We start from the raw sequence: 24388 nt of genomic DNA, 5'->3' as shown, positions 1-24388 counted from the left end.
AGGCAGCAGTAATCCAGACGTTTTGCGATAATGGTTGAGAGTATGTTCTTGTGTTCTTAACACGCTTTTCATTTAAATTTTGGAACTTTTACATTAATTTGGCACGAAATTTAGTTTACCACCGCCGATGTGTGATTTTGTTTTTGTGATCATAATGATCACCCATCAAGAAGCAAGAGTTTGTCTTCAAAAAGTGTTAAACCGATTTAAAAAGGAGGAGCTTCCAAAATCAATCAAAGATTGGGGGTTTCTTGACTGTAGTAAATTTAATTTCGATACCTCAAAGAAATCAACTGTTGACGATATCCTGCGGGCTTGTCTGGTGAGTGTAATGCCAAGCTAGGCCTAGGCCTAATAGGCTAGGCTACAGTACTAACTAGGTAGGCCTAGGGCATTAGGCCCTATGCCTAGGTAGGCCTTCCCAGCTAGGCCCTAGGCTATCCTAGTTAGAGGCCTAGGCTATGCTCCTCCTAGCCTAGTTACATAGTTAGTTACCAACCTGAGGAAATTTGAAATCTGGGGCTATGGGGGATATATCCCTCCCCAATATTTTTGACTATGTTTTATGTTATGGGATAAAATGGAGCTTTACACACTTTAGAAAGACTGTCACAGAAATAATTTGCACTGTCTTATGCGCTTACAAAGATGAAAATTAGCATATAATGTATAATGTTGATAACAAAATGATTTTATCTGTTTCCAATCTAAGCTCTTATTTTCTTAGATGTAAATAGGCCTAGGCCTTATGTGTATACATACATAAAAAAAGATTGAGTAAGTTGCATACATAGTTTTTCCATGAATCGATAAATCCCAAAAAGAAAGGGTGGGGGGAGGTCCTGTGGTTCTTCCACGGGAAAATTTTGATTCCTAGGTGGCGGGAAATGAGCTTTCCCGACTTCTGTGTTGTCTTTTAAATTCTTCAAAATTCAAGGTCCCCCCCCTTGAAAATGATTCAATTAATCAATGAACTCCAAAGATAAAGGGGGTCCGGGTTCCCCCGGAAAAATTTTGATTTCTAGATGGCGGGAGATGAGCTTTCCTGACTTCTGAAATGTCTTTTAATGACTTTTAAAGCTCTTCAAAATTCAAGGTTTTCCCCTCTTGAAATAGGTCAGGTAAATTTTTCTCATTTATTATTTTATGTGTGTATACATACATAAACAAATGAGTAGTTGCATGCGTATTCTTTTTTCCATGAATCGATAAATCCCAAAAAGAAAGGGTGGTCCGGGGACCAATTTACCCCCTCCCCAGATCCGCCAATATGAATTGCGAGAAAATGTAACTCGGTCGGGTACTGGATAAACATTCTCTTACCCATCCTTCTCCTCCTTCTTCCCTCCTTCTTTTCTTGCATTTCCGATCATACAAAAATCTCCAGACATTATATTTTTGGCCAAAAAGTGTGGGGCCCAGGGGGCCCGAGTTTCCCCCGCTTCCCCGCTTAGATGTTAGATGTGCTTGCAAAGAGAGCCACATTTCACACTGAAGGGTGTGTACGACATCAGTAATGTTATGTCAATTCCAAGAATGTTTAAGGTTATATCGGTTGATGAGGAATTTATTGATTAGGCCTATAATAGCAAATTGCATCAATTTATTTTGCAAAAACAAGGTTTCCAGCTTTAGAGGGGGGCACATCCCCTGTCCGCACAAGGGCACACATTGGCGCTAACACCAGGCGCGTAACAGGGGTCTTGGGTCAGAGTGGGTATTTATTTTCCCAGTTAGTAATTTGCCATACCCACCCCCACTCCCCATAGAAGACAATACGACATAGGGCTTATCTTATTTATAATATAGGCCACACACGTGTGTTTGGAACTAAATATAAGCATTTTCATCATGGTTTTATTTATTACAAACACAATGTTTTACCATCAATACACATTCAGGCCCTTCTTTTAGGTTAAAACGATCTATCTTAAATTTGTCTTTCCTGAGTTTGGGACTATTATGTGTTTAAATTAACTTAAAAGGATAAACCTAAAAAAGTGTGTTTTTAATTCTAATTTCGTCGGAATTGATGAAAACTCCCTAAAAATGTGCAATTTATAGAGGAAATTGGCCTACCGTAACAAGAAATGCGCGCAAAGAATTTGAGAATTTTAGGCACTTTCAGAGGATGCATTTGTCAAGGGGTGGGGTAAGATTTTCCCTTGTCCCCCGGTGTTTTTAATTCTAATTTCGTTGGAATTGATCAAAACTCCCTAAAATGTGCAATTTTTAGAGGAAATTTATTATCAAGCATGCATGTTTCCGCAAAATGTGTTTCATCCAAAGTCACTTTGAAATGCTGAACCATCCCACACGTTAAAGACGGTTAGTAACTACAGTAAGTAGTTAGGCACTTAGTAATATAGAGGCCCAGACCCCCTCTAGCCTAGGCCTGATTTACAGGATAGAGTACAGTATACCCCGCACGCCTTATTTTACATAGTACTAGTCTGGAACTCAGCCCATGACCTCCGCCTTCACCCCTTTGCTTACCTTACATAGCAATATAATTGGATCACCAACTCTTCAATGCAGCCCTCAAAATTAACGCGGGCATTCAGCAATGCCGACGTAAACGGCGGCATCTAGCCACCCCACGCTGATGAAAAATTGCTGACATAAAGCTCTTAGGCCTATCCTAGCTAACCCAGGCCTACGCTAAATGAGTACCAGTGGTGCTAGACTCGGCAGGATTCTTAATGAAAGCAAGTTATTTAATGGTTTTTCTTATGTTGTATTATGAGTAAATTGTGAATAAAATCAAACTGGATTGTGTGTTTCATTGAATGCACTTTAAGTCAAAACTTGCGACTAATCAAACCATGGAATTTCCATTAGGCCTAGACCGATTCAGCGATGTTTGTTTACAGCCGGTCACGTGACCCAGGACCACCAACTTTTTACAGCCCTGTGGTCGAAGAATTGTGCATACCTAAACAGGCCGTAGATGTGCAGGGGCCTAGGCCTAACATTGTCGAAAATCTCAATGCTTGCGGCCATTACAATAGGCCTATCTTTTAGACCATTAGCAAAGCCTTGGCAAAATTCGGTTCAATTTCCAATCAATTTGGTATAGTTAGCTATGAATTTTGATGATCTTTACAGCAATAACAAAGGATGGCCGCAATAATAGCAATCTCCATGTAAACACCGCTGTGCCAGTCTATTGTTTACATCATATCCAACACCCAAGTTAGGTCACATGAAGCCCATCACCTAATCGGTTTATTAAGACGATCTCCAAACATGTGTGTAGTAAATTGAACGTACAGTACGGTCGTCCAGTCGTGAATACAATAAATGTATGTAAAAACAGGTAGAATATTTTAATTTTGAAGTTTAATTTTATTCATTGTCATAAAACATTGTTCAAACAAAAATTTAATCACCCATGGCTAAATAAATGAAATGACAGTTTGTTTTTAAAAGTAATGATAACATTGTTAACTTTATATCGGATAATAAATCCTAATTTTGTTACAGAAAAAGAAAATCAAACCAAAGAAAGTTTTTGAGCTTCAGCTGATATGTAAGTACCGGTAAATTCAATATTTTTCATAGGGAACGAATTTTATAACGAAAAGTTTAGTGTGCTAGGGAAGCTGGATTGTGAAGACTTTACTTTACTGCCACTCTGCAAAGTATTTTATTTGTGAGGAGGATATCTCACAAAGTATACGCAGACAATCGCAAAGAATATATGTGCGCAGGAACATAACTCCTTAATATATAAGATTGTATATAGAGACGCAGTACAGTAGGCTAATGCATAATTTTCTGCAAAAATTGTTTGGAAACCAGCCTTTCTTTAAATGCGCAGACAGAATTTTTGGTCTAATTTTTGCGCAGGGGGATATCGCACCACACAAGTCTTAATTTGCAATCTGGTTTGAACTTTTAGTGTCTATAAAGCAATCTGAAGTTAAAGTTATAGAAAATGTTTTTTTTTTAAATTTGCACAATCTGCTTGTGAACCCAGTAATTAGCTATACAGTAGATGTACTGAGCCTATATACCGCATGTGACAAAAATGACAACTGAAGACCGAAAAATGAAGACCTACATTTTTATGTTTTTTTTTTTTTTTTAATGATACTACACCTAGCTGTCACAAATTCATAAATTACAGTACAAAAATATTTGGATGTATTGGAAATTTTTAAGGTTCTTCGTTTTATAGACACCAAAAATGAGAGTCTAAAAACGAAGACCAAGACTTAAGTAACGAAGACCCACATTTTTTTTCTTAATCGTGTAATAATGTTTTTAAATAAAAAATTATTAAATATGTGACATCAGACTGTATTTCTCACAGAGGCACCCATTTTTCTAAACTAAACAGGATATATCTGATGCATGGTTTTATTATAATAATAGTTTTGTTTGTACTTGTAGCTGCTATATCCAATCCAACAAAGAAATGGACAGTTTATCAACTCACAAAATCACCTGGTAAGTTTTAGCTCATGAGTATTTATTATCTTCAACCATAATACACATAGAGTACATGTAAAGTTTTAATACATTAGCACATTTGATAATGTTACAGACTTATTATTAATTATTATTGTTTTGTATTTAAATTTATTGTTATAGAAAATGTCATACTTGTCAGCAATTACTGAAATTAGGAAAAGGGTCCTGTAGCAGTTTTTATAATACCTGAATTCTTCCATTAAATCGATCAGCAACAATAACTCGACCATGAGTGGACAATGCCACCCCTGAAGGTGAATCAAACTGCAGCTTTCCTTTGCCTTTAGTGCCGTAAGACGTGATCCACGCTCCAGTCTGATCAAAAACCTGCACTCTACAATTTCCACCATCTGCCACAATGATTTTCCCATTGGAGTCACACACTATTCCACATGGTAACTCAAATTGACCGTTTCCCTTGCCCCTTTCTCCAATTTTGTTAACATATTGGCCATTCAAGCTAAAGATATGAATACAATGATTGTTACTGTCTGTTACATAAATGTTCCCGTTGTAGGTTGTTAGTCCTTGGGGATTCATGGTCACTTCCGGAGCTGAAAAATGGCAGACGTATTTTCCATTGGGATAAAACACATCTATCTGATGGGATTTCCCGTTTGCAACGTAATACTTAAATGATCCGTCACAGGTGATTCCAATCATGCGAGGCATGCCGACTATAGCACAATCGGTAGTAGCAAGATCCCGAAGAAATTTCCCGTCCTTACTGAAAATCCGTATCTTTCCCGTCTTGTCTGTCACAACAAACTCTTCATTCAAATTATAGCAAAGACCAGTTGGGTATTGGAGATTTTCTTTCCCGAAGGAGTATTCAAGTTTTCCCTGCTTGTTGAAAATCCGTATGCAACTGTTGACTCCATCAGTGACGGCAATACTGTTGTTGGCCAAAAGCGCAACTGCTAATGGACCATCCTCCAACAGGTTGCCATCCAGTATATTCTTCCCAATCATCACCGGCTCCTTCTTACAGCAGTTAAGGGATACATACCTTGGCATGTTCTCTTTCACGATGGTACAAACTTTTCCAAAGTTATTGATTGATATTCTTAAATCCTCATCATGACTTTCCATGAAAGTCACTACACTTTTCACCTCGTCTAACTTTGCTTTTCCATTCTGAATCTTCAGCTCGTAGCGAGTGCATTTCTGTGAGTACGTCAAGAGTTCATTTTCTGTGAGGGCGTCAGCAGACGCCAGCTTCTTTTCGATGCGTCGGCAATTCTCTACAATGTCATTTAACTCTGTTATGATCTCTGCATGACTTTCCTGGATCCTTTCCTTTTCATCTTTCATGTGTTTATCCACTTCCTGATGGAGCTTACGCTGTCGTCTAAGCAGCATTTCCATCTGTGTTTGGAAACTCCTGTCAATCTCCTCTTTAGTTGCCTTGCAGTTGGCATTCAACTTCTCGTGAACTTCGTCATTTGTGTTCTCAGCTTTTCCTTGTTTCTTAAGCGTCTTTAGCTTACCATCTAGGTATTGCTTCAGACTCTCCATATTCTTTGCTTCACGTTTACCATTGGTAGTTTGGCTTTCCAGCACACCGATCAGGGTGATGTTGTTTGCAATAGAGGCTAGCCCGTTAGGTGGAGCACGATGAGACGCTCGACACACTGGACATTTGATTCTTTGATCTTTCTTCGTTACTCGCATCAGGCATGACAAACATAGTGTGTGTTGGCATGGCAGCATCTTAGGCAGCTTGGTATTAAGGTGATATTCTTCAAAACATAGAGGGCATTCTAGTAATTTTGATAAGCTTTCAGCCATGTTTGTACTGGAGAAAAAATCAAATAGATATACGTGAGGACTCGCCACGAAATAAGATGCATCATTAATAATAAAGATTTAATAATAATAAAGATTTAATAATAATAAAGATTTAATAATAATAAAGATTTATAAAGTGCACATCTCCACCAAAGGTGCTCAAGGCGCATAGACAATTAAACCAACAAGATCCAAATAATTCAATCCAAATACCAATTATCCTATCGAGGCAATGTTGCTCCCCATATAAGTATACACAGATACCCAAATTCAGTATGTTGAGCATCAGCACCTTCCACCCCATGATAAGCCCGGGGCTCCACTACCGTGCACTGCAACAGGAGCTGCATTGCAACGACAGTGAAAAGTGGTATCATGTGTTTAGTTTTTTTACATTTTTTTAAATATTTTTTTTGTGAGTATAAATATAAATTCAACAGAGAAACATCAAGGTAGTCTATACGCCTCGGTGAAAATCCAAATTAATTCCAGAAAAATTTCAAGCAGAATCCGCATACCAAATTATCCCATTGAGGCAGTGTTGCTCCCCATATAAGTATGCGCAGATACTCAAAGCAGTATGTTGAGCATCAGCACCTTCCACCCAAGGATAAGCCCAGGGCTCCACTACCGTGCGCTGCAAAAGGAGCAACATTGCGTCGACAGAGAAAAAGTGGTATAACTTTTTTTTTTTAATGATATAAATTCAACAGAGAAACATCAAGGTACTCTATACGCCTCGGTGAAGAGATGCAATTTTAACGTTTTTTTTAAACAAGTTTAAAGATCTAATGTGTTTGACCGAGCAAGGCAAAGCATGCCAAAGACGTGGAGCAGCAATACTAAAAGCTCGATCCCCGTAAGAGTGATATGACTTAGGCTGGTGTAAAAATAGTTTGTCACAAGAGCGCAAGTTACGCCCAGGAATATAAGGCCGAATCATGTCGGCAACATAGTCAGGAACCAAACCATTTAAACATTTAAAAACTATTAATGATATTTTAAAAACAATGCGGTGTTGTACCAGGAGCCAATGTAATGGTGAAATCGTATTGAGATATTCACCAGAATAGGTCAAAATTTAAAAAAAAAAATTTTGATAATTGTTTTTGAATAACTTAATACTTATATTTTATGATTGTATACTTTTAAATGAATTTTCTTACTAAAACAGTGCTGTCTGTGCATTTTGAAATTGTAGTCTATTATTTGCACAGGATAGTTTTTAAGGTCGATTTTCTGAAAACGTCGTGGTTCTCATACCTTAATTTTTAATGCTAACATCTCTGGATCTACTTATCCTAAAGAAGCCATTCAAAGACCAAATTAAAGATTATAGGTGATTTATACCCAAATATTATGTAAACTCAATTTCGGATTTTCTAAACATGAGACCAATTTTGTAGTGAGAAGACCTCACATTGTCAGTAGAAATTGTAACTAATACATGGAAATTTAATACAGTAGAACACCGCAGTGGCGGATCCAGGGATTCGAAATAGAGGGGCCCATAGAGGGATTTTCACAAATAGAGGGTCTATACCAGCCAGGTAAGATAACTTATGATTATGGTGCCCCTAGATGGCCGGAAATGGCACTCTCAGACAAAAAAAATATAATTTTCTTTTTTTGTCCATGTTTATAATCTTGAGAAATTTAGGTGTGCCCAGGCTGGCTGGGCCCCCCCTTAAATCCACCACTACATACTATTGAGGAGACACCTTGAAAATTTTAGGGAGTGGGTTTCTTAAAATGAGTGTCCAAAGGTGTCTTTTCTGATGTCTTTGTTGATTACCAATTGGTTATCTTTATTTACTTTTATTGCACCATGTATCCCTTGGCATAAGGTGCGGTACAAGTTCCTGTATTATTATTATTATTAAAGGTGAGGTTCTGCAGTATCCAAAGCCTAGCAACTGATAAACTGTAGGAGATATTTTTTATACCTTGTGTTTTTAAAGATCGTTGGAGGAGGGCAGAAAAAGAAAAAAATAAATAAAATTTTGTTTTCTTTCTATTTAGCAAATAGTTTTGCCAAAAATATCCAAAGAGAGGAAAAAATAAAAATAACATTTTATGGGTGAATGTAAGCACAATAGATTGGGTGGTTAAATGCTTTAAATTTATATGATTAGGAATAGAAATAATCAATTCTTATTTTTGGAGATTTCAAGGCAGCGGCGGGTGTAATAAAAAATAAAGGAACACTTTTATTTTTTTCTGAAATTTCCATTTTTTCAATTGGCCAAAAATAAAAAAAATTATTTCTACTTTAAAATCATTATTTTTGGCAGGCGGCAGGTTCTTTAAAACAAGGTATAAAAAATGTCTTGCCTTTAATAAGAGTGTCATTTTGATGTTCTATAATACTCTGCTCCTGCAATTGAGAGCACTCTCATCCTGATACGGTTTCAGCCAATCAACCAAATAAAAGATTTCATAGATTTTAATATTAATGATGATTTGAGAGATCAATCAGAAAACCAATTAATTCTATGGATGATCCCCCATCCTTTTTTACATATTCTCAATTGAATTTGTGTCGATTTTCATATTGCTTAAAAAAAATGTTAATTTTCTGTTTTAAAAGGAAAATAATTTTGATTTGATATACTGTATTGCACCACTTTCAAAAGTATTCTAATTTCTCCCAAAGCTCCTTCATCGCTGAATTCATAAGGGAATATACACAAAACTGCAATGCTGGAAAGTATCGTAAATGCTCAAATAAGCTCCGCACCAAACCTGATTTTTTTCGCTAAGCACCGTTCTGGAATAAGCACCGCGGTGCTTAATCGAGATTATATATTATCCAGTGATTGAAACAGTGTGAATAACAGGGTTTCACAATGCAGTGCTAAAATTAATTTTAAAAAACACAGTGAAGACACAAGCATTTCTTTATGAATCTTTATTTACGATGACATAGGACCTATGATAGGCCTACTGAACTACAGGAATATGTGAGATAGGAAAGTACCACGCCAATATTTTTTATAAGCACCGCTCTCGAACAAGCACTGTACTGAAGCCGCTAACAAAATGTAAAGCTATGGCGCTTTATTCGAGCATTTACGGATGTTAAATTATTAGTGTGTGGATCTGACTACTGGGCAGTGCCCCACTAGATAACGAATTAAAGATACAGTACTAATAAGTAGTCACACTTGAACTCTTGACCTTTCTTTTGAAGCCTATGCACCACATACAGTATTGTAAGTAAACCAGGAACTACAAGTATCATCATATTTTCAGGGAGTTTTTTTTATGTTAATTTCCATTGTATATTTCTAATAATCTAATAATAATAATGATTAATAATTTTGGTAATTTTTTTTTTTCTGTGCAACAGTGTACAATAGCTTACCTAGCCTTCAAACTTATTTATAGATTGTGGCTAGGCTCAATTAGACATTGTAGCTACAGAACAGAACAGTTTTAATTACACATCTGATGAAATCCAATAATAGTTGGCATAACTACATTTGAATAATTATTGACTTTAAAGTACTACTCTAATGGAATGATCCAACATTTGCAATTTTAGTAATACCAAGCAATGTCTACAAATTATTATTTTAAGGAGGCATTTCACTTACTTTTTTTCATCCACAGCCCAGTAAATTCTTTAGAATTTAGGATGTTTTCATTGTCGAGACTCCCAAAATGTGACAAATTTGACCACCAGCAATATGAGTATGACACAACATGAGGTTTTATTCAAATCTGGTCAATAAAAATAATCCATATTAAATAGCAACAAAAGCATGGTATTTCAAAACAATTGTTTGATTTTTCAGTTCATTTGTGTGCATGTACGGACGTGATTCAAAATCGGTTCGAATAAAACAAATCAATAATTAAACAGGTATACAGTATTGGCTATAGAATACTTTAGATTACAGTTGACTCATACCAGAGAAACATGTGGAAGAGATTTACTTTTAAAAACTAGTATCAATTTTTTGTTTTTCTGGTAATTTCATGTTGGTTTTTAGACCACTCTCTCAGCGAATTTTGAAGTCATTTCTTTTTCTATCAGGGCCTTCGTTTGTGTCGCGATTAGGCTGATCTTGCAATAATATAGAAGAGAAGGCTTGGGAAATTTAAAGTTATGAAGTGTTTTTTGTGAAAATATTGTCGGGAAATCTGTGAAATTGTATTTTTTTTATATCATATCTCTTACCATTGGCATGGGTTTCTTAAGAAAGCATGTTCGTCATTGGTCAGATTGCAAATCGCCTCAATATAACCATATTGTGTATATCAAACAATCACAGCCTAGAATGGTAAGCTTTACAGGTGATATTGCGTCTGAGTTGAGTCTAGTTAATAGCGATAGGTACAGCCATTTCATGGTACTTGCAAGGTTGGGTGGTCCAGTCAGAGAGGCCGCTTAGCTAGGCCTCTCTGTAATAGCTATAGCTAGATGAAGACGAACCACATAGGCTGGCTGGGGAATATGTGTTGTAGATTAGATATATTACAGAAAATGCTATCTTTTATGTATTCAAACCAAATGGAAAACTTTTGGTATTTTTTTCGCATTTGCCTTCGCTGCTAAAGTTGCAGATTGCTAGAGCGAGACCGTGCTGTAATGGTCCATTATTGGATAGATAAAATACAGTAAATGCACAAGGACACCATAAACCTACATAGTGAATAGTTCTAGACGGTCAACAAATAAGAAGTAAATGTCAAATGCAGTCACACTTTTTAATGCGATAAAATTACTGTGGGTTTTTTTTTTCTAAACAATATCAGGAATGTTGAACATTCTTCCCTCTTCTCGAATGGACGTGTCGTGTTTGCTTGATTGTACCCATATTCTTGGGAAAGACCGTTTATAAAAAATAAACTTATTTTTAGAAGCAAAAGTACGTAATTAAGACATACAGTTCAAAAGTGCTTATGCTAAATATTTAAGAAGGTGATTGAATTTAAAAGTATCATTCAAAATAGTTAATATTTACTTTCAAATTCCATGCCAACCCATACAGTTGGACAAGTTACCGTATTGGACAACAGTGCCCGAATTTACAAATTTAGAAAATCAAACTGGGTTCTATAATGGTTCTACTAATACAATCGATATTGAGTGTAATTTGTTGTTTACAAACAAGTAAAACACACAAACCAAGAACACGAACATATTCGTTTAATTTAACTTGTGAGATTATTATTTATAATATTGTACTTCCTCTATTTTTTTTATTTCCACATTAAAAAATATTTTTGCTTAAAATGATTAACGATGACATTAGTTAGCAATTAATGTATAACCATCTGGACATGTATTTCTACTGTTATTTTATCAAATCGGGCGTTTACAGTTAATTTAAGGTGCAGTCATGCGTATAAAATAAGTACAAAATACCACTTAATTTAAAGGCCATTATTATTACAAGTCAATTGTGACGTCATCTCTGCAAGTCCCAATGTTATTTGCCTATTCCTCACCGTCCACAAATTTTTCAATTAGTGGACGCTTGGCTTGATTTTTTTTAGGTTCGTGGGCAAAAAAAAATTCCTCATTTTTTCGTCACCACCGCCAAGACTTTCGTAAAACAAGCTTAATTAGAACCCGAAGAAAGTTACTTCAAATTCAATATTAAGTATCAACAATTAAAGAATTCATTGAATCATAAATACAGCAAACTCAACGTTTAATAGGAATATTCTAGACCTATTTCAAAGACTCAAGAAACAAATTTAGATGTAGGCCTACGGCTAGGCAGGAGGCCGCCCAGACCTCCTCCTACTGCTACTAGGTCGTAGCCTAGCCTGGTTATGAAATCATCGCACGATTTTACCTGTCTGCATGCACCGACCAAAAAGGACGTCAATGACTGTATTCACTCTCGAATGCTGAAATGTTTATTTCTTTGACGAAAGTCTATCAAAATAGCATTACAATCAAGTTCTTTCTAACACAGTACAAATTACAATAGTTATTCATCGTATCCGTAGGCCAGCAGGTCCTCAGGAAATTTTGTCAAGCATTAAATCTGCAGCTTGGATATTCTTAAAAACATAGAGGGCATTCTAGTAATTTTCATAAGCTTTCAGCCATGTCTGTACTGGGGAAAACATCAAATAAATAAATGTCAGTAGAAATGGTAGCTACTGTAATACACAAAATAACATTAGAACAGCACGGTGGTGGATCCAGAGATTCAATGTAGAGGGTCCATAAAGGGATTTTCACAAATGGAGGGTCTACACCAGCCAGGTAAGATAACTTATGATTATGGTGCCTCTAGATGGCCAGAAGGGGCACCCTCAGCTCAGAGATAAAATTGGATAGTAATATTCTTTTTTTATATCCATTTAATAATCTCGAGAAATTTAGGAGGCCCGGGCTGGCTGGGCCCCTTGAATTTACCACTACGCAATATTGAGGGGACACCTTGAAAATGAAATAGAATTTTTATTATAACCATTGTATATTTCAAATAATCTAACAATAATAAGAAAGTATAATACATACTCCAAGTATTGAAATGCATGTCATCGTGTTGGGATTCAATGTTTCGACATTAATTATGTCATCATCAGCAATCCTGTATTATATGTATTATACTTACTTATCTGAGATTACAGTAATCAGTGGACCTTTCAGTTTCTAACAATAATAATGATTAATAATCGAATAAATTTGGTAAGGTTTTTTTTTTTTTTTGTGCAGCAGTATAAAGTAGTTTACCTAGCCTTCAAACTATTTATAGATTGTGGCTAGGCTCAATCAGACATCCATTTGTAGCTACAGAACAGTTTTAATACATATCTGATGAAATCCAATAATACTTAAGGCATACGACCTTTGAATAATAATTGACTAATGTACTACTGTAATGGAATGAGCCAACATTGGCAATGCCAATTTTAGTTACCAAGCAATGTATACAATACCATTTATTATTTTAGTTCAAGGCATTCCACTTACTTTGTTTTCATCCACCGCCCAGTGAAAGTATAATTTAGGATGTTTTCATTGTTGAACTCCCAAAATGTGACAATTTGGACCACCAGCAATTTGAGTATGTATGACACAACATGAGGTTTTCTACAAATCTGGTCAATAAAAATAATCTATAATAGCAACAAAAGCATGGTATTTCAAAACAATTGTTTGATTTTTCAGTTCATTTTGTACATGTACTCACATGATTCAAAATCAATTAGAAAAAAACAACAAATCAATAATCAAACAGGATGTGTATTGGCTAAGAATAGATTGCAGTTGACTCACACCAACATACTGTAAAAGAACATGTGGAGGAGATCAACAGGGTAAAAGAAAGGTAAATGTAGGAGAATAACCCATAACTGGCAGCGTCATTGTGTTGAATAATTGCGTATGGGCGTGGTCCATGACTACCTAGCAGCCGTAAAGAGGCGTTTCATGGTAGATTACATGTTCACACCATTCCACAACGACAGGGGCTGAACTGGACCATTACATCGGGATTAACCCCTATTCTTCAAAAAGATGCAAGAGGTTCTTTAAAGTGCACACGAGCCAGAGGTATAGACTGGACCTCCATTTTAAGTCCTTATCTGAGGAAACTTGGTTCTACTAAACAAACCATGGGCAAGGAGCGGCTGGAACCAGCGCCGATGTTAAGGCTGTAGGTAGCGACGCCCCTGCCTTACCGCTCGGCCGATAGACTCGGGTGGATGTGCAACAAGATTTGGGTGTCTTGATTGATTCCTTGATTGACATGTTGATCCTACATTACTGTAGCTAAAGTAGGCTCATATGGGATTTATAGCAAGAAGAAGTAGCTGATGTAGTTGCTAAGTTAATTGGACCAAAATCACTAATTGCGTTCAGTGGTCAGATAAATAGAATGAATAAAATAAGCATGCAACAGTGACCATCACATGACCAAGCAGGAGTCTGATTGGTCTATCCATGGATTTTGGTCTCCCGCTGGGCTACTTCGTACCTTATCAAATGGCTCTGCCACTGGATTATTGATGATAGTCGAGAAAATTCATCTAGATTCTGTAAAGGAAACAAAACGCTGGGTATTTTCTGGCGTCAGTGTAAAACATTGGGCCATAAAACTAAATTCCATCTTTAGTTTCGTTGGTTAGACCTATTTTTGACTGTTGCAGCCTAATTTATAATTCTATCTCAGTAACACAGTCGTCCCATCGTATTGATAGAGTTCAATCTACGTTCATGTATTTCATTATTCCTAGTTATTATAATGATATTAATTCGGTTCCACACTCTCTCCTCGCTCTTTAGGCCATGTTCTTTATTTTCTCTTAAAATTAATAGATTAAATTATTGCTCTACTATTTATTCTGTATCTGTATCGTCGCGTACAAGCACCAACAGGCAGGTTATCGCGTACATAGTTCTGTAAACAGAGTTAATTGCACCAGGGAACAGTAAAATTAATATTAATTTCACTCTTCCCTGATTGCACAAAAATTCATCATTTAGCTTTTACTTATAATTTATTGTTACATAAAGATCCTACTATCGATTTATTCCATCAAAATTTAAGTTAATTTACAACCAGTTTATTTCATTAGCATGCGTTTACATGATTGATCTGCTTGGGTTTGGGCTGGGGATGAGTTTTTTTTTTTTGTGACCCCGTTTAGTTTTTTGTGTGTTTTTCTATTTATATCTACTTAATTTAATATAATAATAATAATTTGGATGGATTTGTCTTTTGATTTATTTTGTAAATTTTTATTGTTTTTACTGTATATTTTTACCTTCCCCATCCTGGGGGAATTATCTGAATAAATTGATTGATTGATTGATATTTTTAAGACATCCTGCTATTAGCAATTAATTTCTGTTGGATGTGGTTTTTGAAATAAATGAAAATGAAAATTCATTCAAACTGGGGTTTTTTTTTGCTTGTTTATGATTGTTGTACTCAATTCAATCAGTGGTTAAAATTGTTGTTGGGTGAAGTTAGATAATCTTTTTTGCCTGAACATTTTAATGTTGAAATTGTGTGATTTTTGTTCCATTGTGGTTTTTAAAAATTTACATTTCTAAAAATGTTCTACATAAATTAAATCTCATTATGAGGCTTAGGAAGTGGAGTTATTTTTTCTCAAAAGAAAAAAGCTTGTTGATTTACCATTAATTAACCCAGGACTCTGGATTTGTAAGGAGGTAAAAGTGAATGTAAACCACCCCTGTTTCTAGGTAGTTTTGAAATCAGTTGTGCAACATATAAAAACAAAATTCTTCTGCAGCATATGGCTTAAAGCCACCAAGCTTCACTCTGTTTAATTGCCAGTTTTATATTCAAATTAATTTAATTTTTTAGTACAGTATACTGTGCTGTATTACTATATTTGTAGCCATTTGCAATTTTCTCTACTTTTTATGTTTGTTTTGTAAAAATGTATGTATTTGAACTTTCAGAGGCATCACCTGATCAAGATGTTGCTAACCCAGATGAAATACATCAGAGACTTAAAAGACAGCTTTCGTTATTTTTTAAGCATGTAAGTTTTATTCTGAACCTTAATTTCTAATATACACACACACACACACACGAGCGACTTACCTCAGTCTGCTAAACTAATGGTATCCAATGTGTGTGCGCTAAACTGTGAAGATTTACAGACCTTTGTTTTCAGCTCATAAAGGTGAATCACACTTTGTTGATATTTGAAGGGTGTCTCACATTTTAGGAACACAGCTTATTCTTGATTTCTTGTTATATATCAGAGCTCTATAACCTGATAGTAAGAACAAAAAAATTCAGGCTTGCAAGTACATTACTTCCTGAGATATTGACACCTGAAAATGGTTCAAAACTGAAAGCCGCATATTTTTGGTTAAATTTTGCGCACTAACTACCCTCACTAAAGTGCCCATATCTCGGAACAACTTGGACCTAGTTCAAACTTTAGATTTGTTCGTATGAATGATTGGGGAATTTTTGCTAAAAATTTGAAGTGAATCTGAGACAAAAGTGCGTGGGCCATTGGTTGATTCGAGGGGGAATGACCCAGCTGTAGTTTATAGCACACATCTTCGTTTGAAAGAGACCTTAAAAGCCGAGCACCTAGCGAAAGACCATCATACAAGGAATCCAATTCGCTGCCTGTGAGCGCTACACGGTGCGACAACGTCCTTCTGATTGTCAGCGGCAGTCTTAACAGATCGTCATTAAAACACTCTATTGTGCATCATGGCATTGCATTATTCGTAGAAACGACCTCCAGGCACAGTCAGTGCCCAGATTAGATCATTGGTCCTGTGTTAATATGGTTCATGTGCACTTGAAGTAAATAACGCAATAATCATCGCTGTCTAGGTATTAACAACTAGGCCTAGCACAACATCCTATTAATGAACCGTTTGCACAGTTAGCTCAGTCCCAATAGTGTTGCCATAGAGATTATCTTGATTAATGTTAGATAAAGTGAAAGTTACGCCTTCCACTGTTTTAATAGTGCATTATGGCCTTAGGCCTAATCCTTAAAAATCGATTGGAATCAACCTGAAATGAAGACTGATGTAAAGCAAGTTTCTACGGCGGCAAAACAACAGGTACTGTATGTATTATATGTTAAATAATATGTTAACTTTCCTTAGGCTAGTCGTACTGAACTCACAGGGCTTTGCTAAGCCTATTTCAGCGTATAGGCCCTAACTGGCCTACAAGTTACAACAGCCTTGTTCGGAAAGGGTTCAAAAGAAATGTCCCACAAACCAAACTTTCCGTAACCGAATATCATACGCAGTTTGGAGGGGATTCGGTATTGGGAGAGTGCACTGTAGTAAACTTTTGGAAACAAGCTGGGGACCATCTCACAGTACTGTATACTACGTAAGTACTCCAACAGAAGGATTCCACTGGAAGTATGTCTGGGCTTTTCGTGGTTTGTCCTTTGTGGGTTTCACACTATTTCTACAATAGACATTTTTTTAAAGGGCATAGAGACCTAATATTTTATGCTCTACAAGTCTACCAGCATTACCATTTTCTCTCAGTGGCTATTTTAACATTACCTATACAATTATTGATTTATACTTACGCCTTTTTTTCTTCTTACAGTTCTTAAGTTTCCGGAAACATGGTAATGCGCTGTGGTTCCATGTCGCTATCCAGGACAGTCAACATCCACGGGCATGTTTCATGCCTAGCAACAGTGTGTTGATTGTACATTATCCGCATTCTCACTACGTCATGGTAACCAGCATCAAGGCTGCATACAAAGACTTTGTTATGCAGGTAGGTGGAGTCGTACTATAATGTAGATGGGGTTCAAGATTGACAGGGTGACAGTTATCCCCCACCTACTGTACATCACAGGTGCTGGGGCCTTACTGTGATGTAGATGGGGATGTTTAAGATTGACAGGGTGACAGATACAGTAGCCCCCACCTACATCACAATGTGCAGGTAGGTGGCACTATACTGTGATGTAGGTGGGGGCTATTCATGATTGATTGACAAGCATTGCATAATATATTGGTTGACAACTGAATCATTGCAACAAAGCCAGAAATTTGTGCTTGTCCCACAATGTAAATGTTAACTTACATTTATGCTTTTGTTTTGTGGAAACTTAGTAACAATATCCAGTGGGTGGGGGCGAGAATTTATTTTGGCAGCAGTACCGTAAATATTCCAATAAGCGCCGCACCAATTATATAACCAGAAGCATAATCGACTACAGAAAGCAGTATAAGTAATATTACCCAATATAATATATAATACATAATAGATAGGTAACATGGGATCGGGCATAGTAAGCGCCGCTCTTAAATAAGTGCCCCACAGAAGCCTCCGAAAATTGTATACGCGCTGTGGCGCTTATTCAAGGATTTACGGTACTGTACGTTTTTAAATCATAATATTAGAAAGACTACATGTTTACTTTCCATCACGGGATAACAATGTATTACTTTACTTGTCCTCAAACTAGGCTCTCATGAACAGTCTTGAATGCACAGAGATTCGCGAATTACAGCTAAGCGGGCAGAGTCTGGATTCTTTAGCAGACATGGTTCTTAACCGCAGCAGCCAGGGAGATTTCAGTCAATATCGTCACAACAAAGTAGATGAAAACCCTCTTGTACCAAGAAAGAGCAGAAAAAGAACAAGTAGGTTAATTTTTTATTCTATTTTATTATTTTGATGTTTGCATTAGTAAAATACCATATAACAGGAGTAATGTTTTGCCCTACCTGACATGTTATCCTACTAAATACTCAGTACGTTCTTAAATATTTGGAAAAAAAAAATTGCAAGGGATTCGGGTTTGAAATGAACAATGACGACGATGATGATAACAACGACAGACAACCTACATGACGATTACAAAGAACATGACAATGAGGAGGATGAAGGCAGAGTAGTAGTGATAATGATGATGATGATACACATAAACATAATTTGGGTAGTAAAATATTAACAATGGGACTATGCTACAAATGTTAATATATTTTTTGCATTTGGTTATCAAGTTGCAGATACAAGTGAAGAACTGTTAGATGGCAGAATATCCCGCGAGAACATCAAGCAGAAAAAACGTTGTGATAGAATCAACACGAGCACATTTGGGTCATATGCTCAACCAGTCTTACAGACCCTTAAATACACCGTAAGAAACAATGTATTTATATATTAGAATAGTTTCATCAGGTTTGCTTATAAAGGCCAAACGCGATTGTCTGCATTGGGGGCATGCTTATTATTTCTCACGACGGCTTAAGAGTGTCCCTGATGATGAATCGCATCAGGGTGTGTCGTACGATGCTGTCTAAGTTGGCCTGAGTCAATCCATGCCAACTCAACCAGGGGCTCCACGGTGATCATCTTGGATTTTTCTGAGATTTTAACCAAATATACTTTGAGGGGTATTATGAAAAATCCCAAAGTTTCATTGAAAAATTCCCAAGCGTTCCGAAGTTACGGCACTTTTAAATATTTGAAGATGCGGGGTACTTGTGTCTGATGAAGTGTCAATGTTCTGCTTCCTACAGACAAAGAAAATACAATTTGGATTTGTGGTTTTAATGTTAGACACCGCCTCTCAAGCATTTCTTGGTATTAGATTTACGGTTCTAAAAGATTTGAACTTTTAACTTAACAGTACAATTTACATCCACCACAAAATTTGATCTGTTTACAGTTCAATTAATCAACAAGGACTTGTATAGCGCCAATTTCCACGGCAGAATGCAATGTTCAGTGGCGTTCTGACAATGATATTAATACTTAAAAGTGCACATTAACTACTTCATACAGGATATATTGACGTTAGATTACAAAAAAAAAATTGAACAAAACAAAAACAAACAATTTACATGTGTGTCAAAAAACTTAGTATGAAAATTTAGTGTGAAAATGCTCTAAAGAAGTGGTCAAAAAAAAGGCTCCAAAAACAGAAACACAACAACTTCATAATTACTTTTGTGATTTTTATTTCAGTTGGATACCAATTTTCGTGGGTCAGAATTTGCCCCAGCGATGGCTGCTCACAACGAACCCTTCCACTGCAAGGTGAGATTTGAAGGCTCGAATGTGCTTGAAGGCATCAAGCAACTAGGACCTGCCGGCCTAGCCTCATTACCCCTCCCACATCATCTTGGAGGTGTCCACTCTTTAGCTAAGAACCACTTTGTGCTTGCGGAAAAGAAGATTGCTCAACAGACGCACTAGCATGGCATGTTTTTATTATTAATTGTGACTGGCTCTGGCAAAACTGGAAGTTTGTTGCAATTGATAATTTCCCGCAAGCTTCCAAAACGTTTGAGAATCAGAATTTTGAACATTTTCAGGTTTTTGCATTTTATAAAAGAAGATATTTTGAAAAACATTTCTGCAAAATACCAATCACTAAATCTAACTGAAAAATATGTTAAAATTATTGTTGAAATACAAATCTTAATAACAAACTGTTGATTTTGGAATCTGAAAGCCATTTCCTCAAAACCTACATGGCTGATAGATATCCAATGAATTATATATTTATAACTTCCCTAATGCTCAACCAATTTCCATCAAATTCATGCACAATCTAAAAACACCTAAAACTTAATTTTGAATTTTTCCTACAAATGGCTGGTTTTTGCCAGAGTCAGTCCCAATTTGTTTTTGTTTTGTTTGCTTTTTACTGACCAACATGACAAACAATAATAATGAAATCAATAATGTAATTGTAACAAATATTGTTGTTTTAGAAGAACTGTAGTATTAAATATTGTATATTTATATTATATACTGTATTATAGTGTGTTAAAATATGTGTTTTTTATAACCCTATTATCCAACTGAATTTTCAATAGTTGCCTTAAATGTTATAACCGTCAACTCTCAAATTAGTTCCTTTTTTAAGTTTAGAAAATATCTAATGGTAGGAATTTGTAAAGCCTTGTCCCAGACTGTTAAATTTTATTTGACAAAACCATGTGATATGCCTAAATATGGTCATCACATCATGACCATATACAGGCACATCATGACTATATATGGGCATACAACAGTTTTTTGTCAAAGAAAATTTGATAATCTGAACTGAGCGTTAGAGCATTTTAAAACCCTTAATTATTAACCAAAATGAGGATGTAAATACAATTCATTTACTATAGGATGCTAATTAGACTGGGTGCTTAATGAACAGTTCTCAAAAGCTCCAATGAGGGCAGTATAATAGAGTCATTGGCGTTTATTGGCCCTGACGGCCACCCCTACAAAATAGATCTATTAAACAATCAGCAGGTACTCCTCATCAGAGCTAAAAATACATGTTTTGGTAGCAACTTTTTTAGGAGATATATTTATCTTAAAATTCCATAAAATATCTTTATTAATATTAAATCTTCACTTATTTTAGCATTTTATGTTGATTGTTTTAAGTATTTACGTCAGACAAAATTCAATTCTTGAGTAACTAAAGGGACAAAACTGCTATGGTAATATACAAAATTATGTTTTCAAAATTGTGGAGGGGATAAATAAAAAAAACTCAAATATTCTATTTATATTGCTAATTTCAAGAGACTCCAGACTTTCTAAGTTTTAAAAAATATGGTTTATTTTTACAAATCGTATACCGTAAAACCTTGAATTGAAGCCCAGTGGGCTTAATCTCGAGATGAAGCCCATCTGAAATTGAAGCCCCCCTCTTTAGCTTGCAAAATTAGACTCGGAAAGGAAGCATAGGCTTCTTTTCGAGTTAGTACAGTACATACACTGTACATGAATTTCGGAAAACAAATAAATTAAATACAAGCTTTGTTTTTAAAGTAGTTTAGGTGTTTAATGCCAGTTAAATACACTACATGATACATATTGTTGTTACAGTGGCCTTGTTTATTGTTTTATAGTACAAATTCACAAATTTTACAGCATTCATTTTAAAAAGACGGCCCTCCCTCCCCCCCTCCTTACTTTCCAAAAGTAGCCTCGAAAAGAAGCCCATTTCGAAAAAAGCCCATCAGAAGTTCGCAAAAAAAAAAAAACCCAGGGCTTCAATTCAAAGTTTTATGGTAATAAGGCACATATTAAACTCAAATATTTAAGTTTTAAATCATATATTTTATTGATGACGATCTCATCCGTTTTATGAATTCTTAAACATGTTTTATTAACAAATTTGAGTTGCTTGTGTTGTATCGTTCAGTGTATCCACTCATCATTTTCGTTCAGGTCAGTGACAGCAATCAGGAGGTGATTAACAACATATTGAAAATGTCAAAGTTTTTGGCCCTTTTTAAAATGTCTTCATGTACAGTATTTCGCTGGTTCAACTTTCTCTTGCACCCAAAGTTATATAATTGTTATATATTTCCTATTATATCAATAATTTGTTTGCTTTCTTCTTTTTATTACATGCTTAGTGTCGATGTCCACTATTATCCACTCCCAAGTAGGGGTATAGGCTGGTTTTGATCTTTGGGGGTTGGGGGGGCTAAAAAATTGAGAATGCAGAACTGAATCTAATGAAAACTTAATTTTTATATTTAGTATTTTAATTCACTTAATGGAACTAATTTGCTATCATGGGGGTGGGGGTTGTGTCCCACATCCCCCTCACTAGCCTACGCTCCCAAGTAAAATCGTCTTAGCTGAGAATGTTCAAAGACAAAATAGTTTCAACATACCATTAGACAACTTCCGCGTTGTACCGAGAATAGGATCCATTTGTTTTTCGGGATGGAGGTATGATGTATAGTGTGGATGTTTCTATAAAATTGTTACTTACTATGTCCAACAGCTTTTGGCAATGCTGATAGGTCAGTCATATCAGAGTGCCTTTCCATTTGTGTTGGGGAAAGCTACGCAGTGTAACGATTGTAGTAATATCACTGTAGCTAGAATGTAGTGTTTTATGGAATCTGCACAGTTTGTCAAATTGACATAAATTATGTAATTTTAAACAAATGTGCAATTTGCAGCTATTAATGATTACAACATATGTAAAGAATGTAGTTATTTCAGTTTCAATATAGACTAGGCTATTGAAACTGAAAAAGACTTCTTTAGCACAGTTTTTAAAAAGATTTTGTTGCATAGTTATGATTTTCGTTTGCACGGGTTAAAGCTGCATCTAACATAGACATAGTGCCTTGCCCATGTACACTTACAAATGGGCATTATTACATATTTCATCACGAATTAACCAAAAGGAACAATTCAAAAATATACTGAATCCAGAATGAATTTTTTCCTCTAATGGGCATTACTGAATTCGAACTTTGACCCTCCTGAACATTGAGCAAATTTCTACTTACACTTATGTTATCTATCATACAATAATTGATTTTTTTTTTCTTAATAATATTTTTTCATATGCAATACAGTATTATCATTTTATGACTGCCTGGAGCTACAGGCTGCATAATTGTGAAGGGTTTTTTTTTTTTTTTAATAGGAAACTTAATTACCTAACAGGAATTTGATTCCTCGTGCAGTTTGCTTACAATGGTTTATGAGAATTGATTTGCCATTTAGCTCTTCTGAGTGCTGAAGAGATCTTCTGTCTATTTTAATATCTTGGGCAAGGAAATAAATACTTATTTTAGAAGGAGATTCAAGTGGCCAGGATGTAAAAAGTAAATTGCTTGGCATAAATTTGATGGTACGAAAATGTTTTGTTCTTTGTTGGAGCACGGATGTATGATTTGAGGATTGATGGATTTTATAACCATTTTCAATATGTTTGATTTGGTATTCGAGTTTTTGTAATAAAGAGAAGCGAAAACGTATTAGTAATTGTGTCCCATATATTTGCCTTGTTTGTAACATTTTACTTATTATTTCTTTAAATATTCTAGCTATGCAGTATATTTATATTTATGCTCTGTTTTGTGTTTTTATGAAGCTAAAAGAATCACTTGTTTCATGTAAGCACATACTGTATAATAATAATAATAATCATACTTTATATTAGGCCTATACAGTATTTTAATATCCTTAAATATTAATAGACATAAAAAAAATAATAATAGGCCTAATACCTAATAGAGTGTCACACTAAAAACGGACCAATCAGAACAGCGCCATGAATATGCACATGTCTACTATACCAAAGAGTTATCTATGACTATTACACACATCCTGTCGTACACAAACATATGATGTACGTTTACACTGTCGTTTTGTGCGATCTCATCCACAATATCCAAGAAGCGGGGCTATAGCTCATTTCAGTGCACACACGTGATACCAATTAAGATACACGCTTAGGAAAGACATATCTATCGCACTTTTAACGTCCACCGCTATTTTCCTGTGTATAAAGCTGGCTTATTCGATTGGTTCATTTCGTTGAGTACGAGTTTTCGTTGAGTATTATTTTCATTCGACAGGTTCGTTAAATAGACTTCGTTGACAACGAAAATTAACGTAAACCAGAGTGCGTTAATCAGCGTTAAGTTATCCACGTGACCAAAAAAAAAATCATTCCCGATTGGTGAGTTTATAAACAACATTTGCGTTAATATAACTTAGATTAAATTTCATAAAATAAAAATTATAATATTTACCCACATGGGATTCAAAAAATAATTGTAGGCTAACAGAATTCAAAAACTGGATGAAAATGTTTTTTTTAACGAAAAACCCATACTACCACAAGTTGAAGCAATCTTGATTACGCAACGTGTATC

General features: G+C 35.6%; 2 protein-coding genes across 3 annotated transcripts; one reads left to right on the top strand and one right to left on the bottom strand.

Annotated features, from left to right (window-relative positions):
* Window positions 1-43: 43 nt before the first annotated feature.
* On the top strand, window positions 44-23492 carry LOC117107531 (centromere protein N-A-like). The gene is made up of 8 exons (XM_033249229.1): window positions 44-322; window positions 3487-3532; window positions 4399-4455; window positions 15680-15762; window positions 17325-17501; window positions 18199-18376; window positions 18740-18876; window positions 19707-23492. Exons 1-8 carry the CDS (start codon window positions 128-130, stop codon window positions 19935-19937), a joined length of 1104 nt encoding a protein of 367 aa, XP_033105120.1. The 5' UTR covers window positions 44-127; the 3' UTR covers window positions 19938-23492.
* On the bottom strand, window positions 4462-13883 carry LOC117107530 (tripartite motif-containing protein 2-like). Of its 2 annotated transcripts, none has more exons than XM_033249226.1 (3): window positions 13217-13883; window positions 9870-9996; window positions 4462-6277 (listed from the first exon to the last, which is right to left on the bottom strand). In XM_033249226.1, exon 3 carries the CDS (start codon window positions 6268-6270, stop codon window positions 4657-4659), a length of 1614 nt encoding a protein of 537 aa, XP_033105117.1. In that variant the 5' UTR covers window positions 6271-6277; window positions 9870-9996; window positions 13217-13883; the 3' UTR covers window positions 4462-4656. The 2 variants fall into 2 exon arrangements, with proteins under 2 accessions (XP_033105117.1, XP_033105118.1); XM_033249227.1 differs by lacking the exon at window positions 13217-13883 and adding an exon at window positions 10457-11212.
* Window positions 23493-24388: the final 896 nt, after the last annotated feature.

Source organism: Anneissia japonica, unplaced genomic scaffold (genome assembly GCF_011630105.1).
Source record: "Anneissia japonica isolate Jap-2015-1 unplaced genomic scaffold, ASM1163010v1 scaffold287722_len911783_cov160, whole genome shotgun sequence".
Classification (NCBI taxonomy): domain Eukaryota; kingdom Metazoa; phylum Echinodermata; class Crinoidea; order Comatulida; family Comatulidae; genus Anneissia; species Anneissia japonica.
Note: the sequence above shows the minus strand (reverse complement) of the source record. Positions and strands in the feature narration are given on the sequence as shown.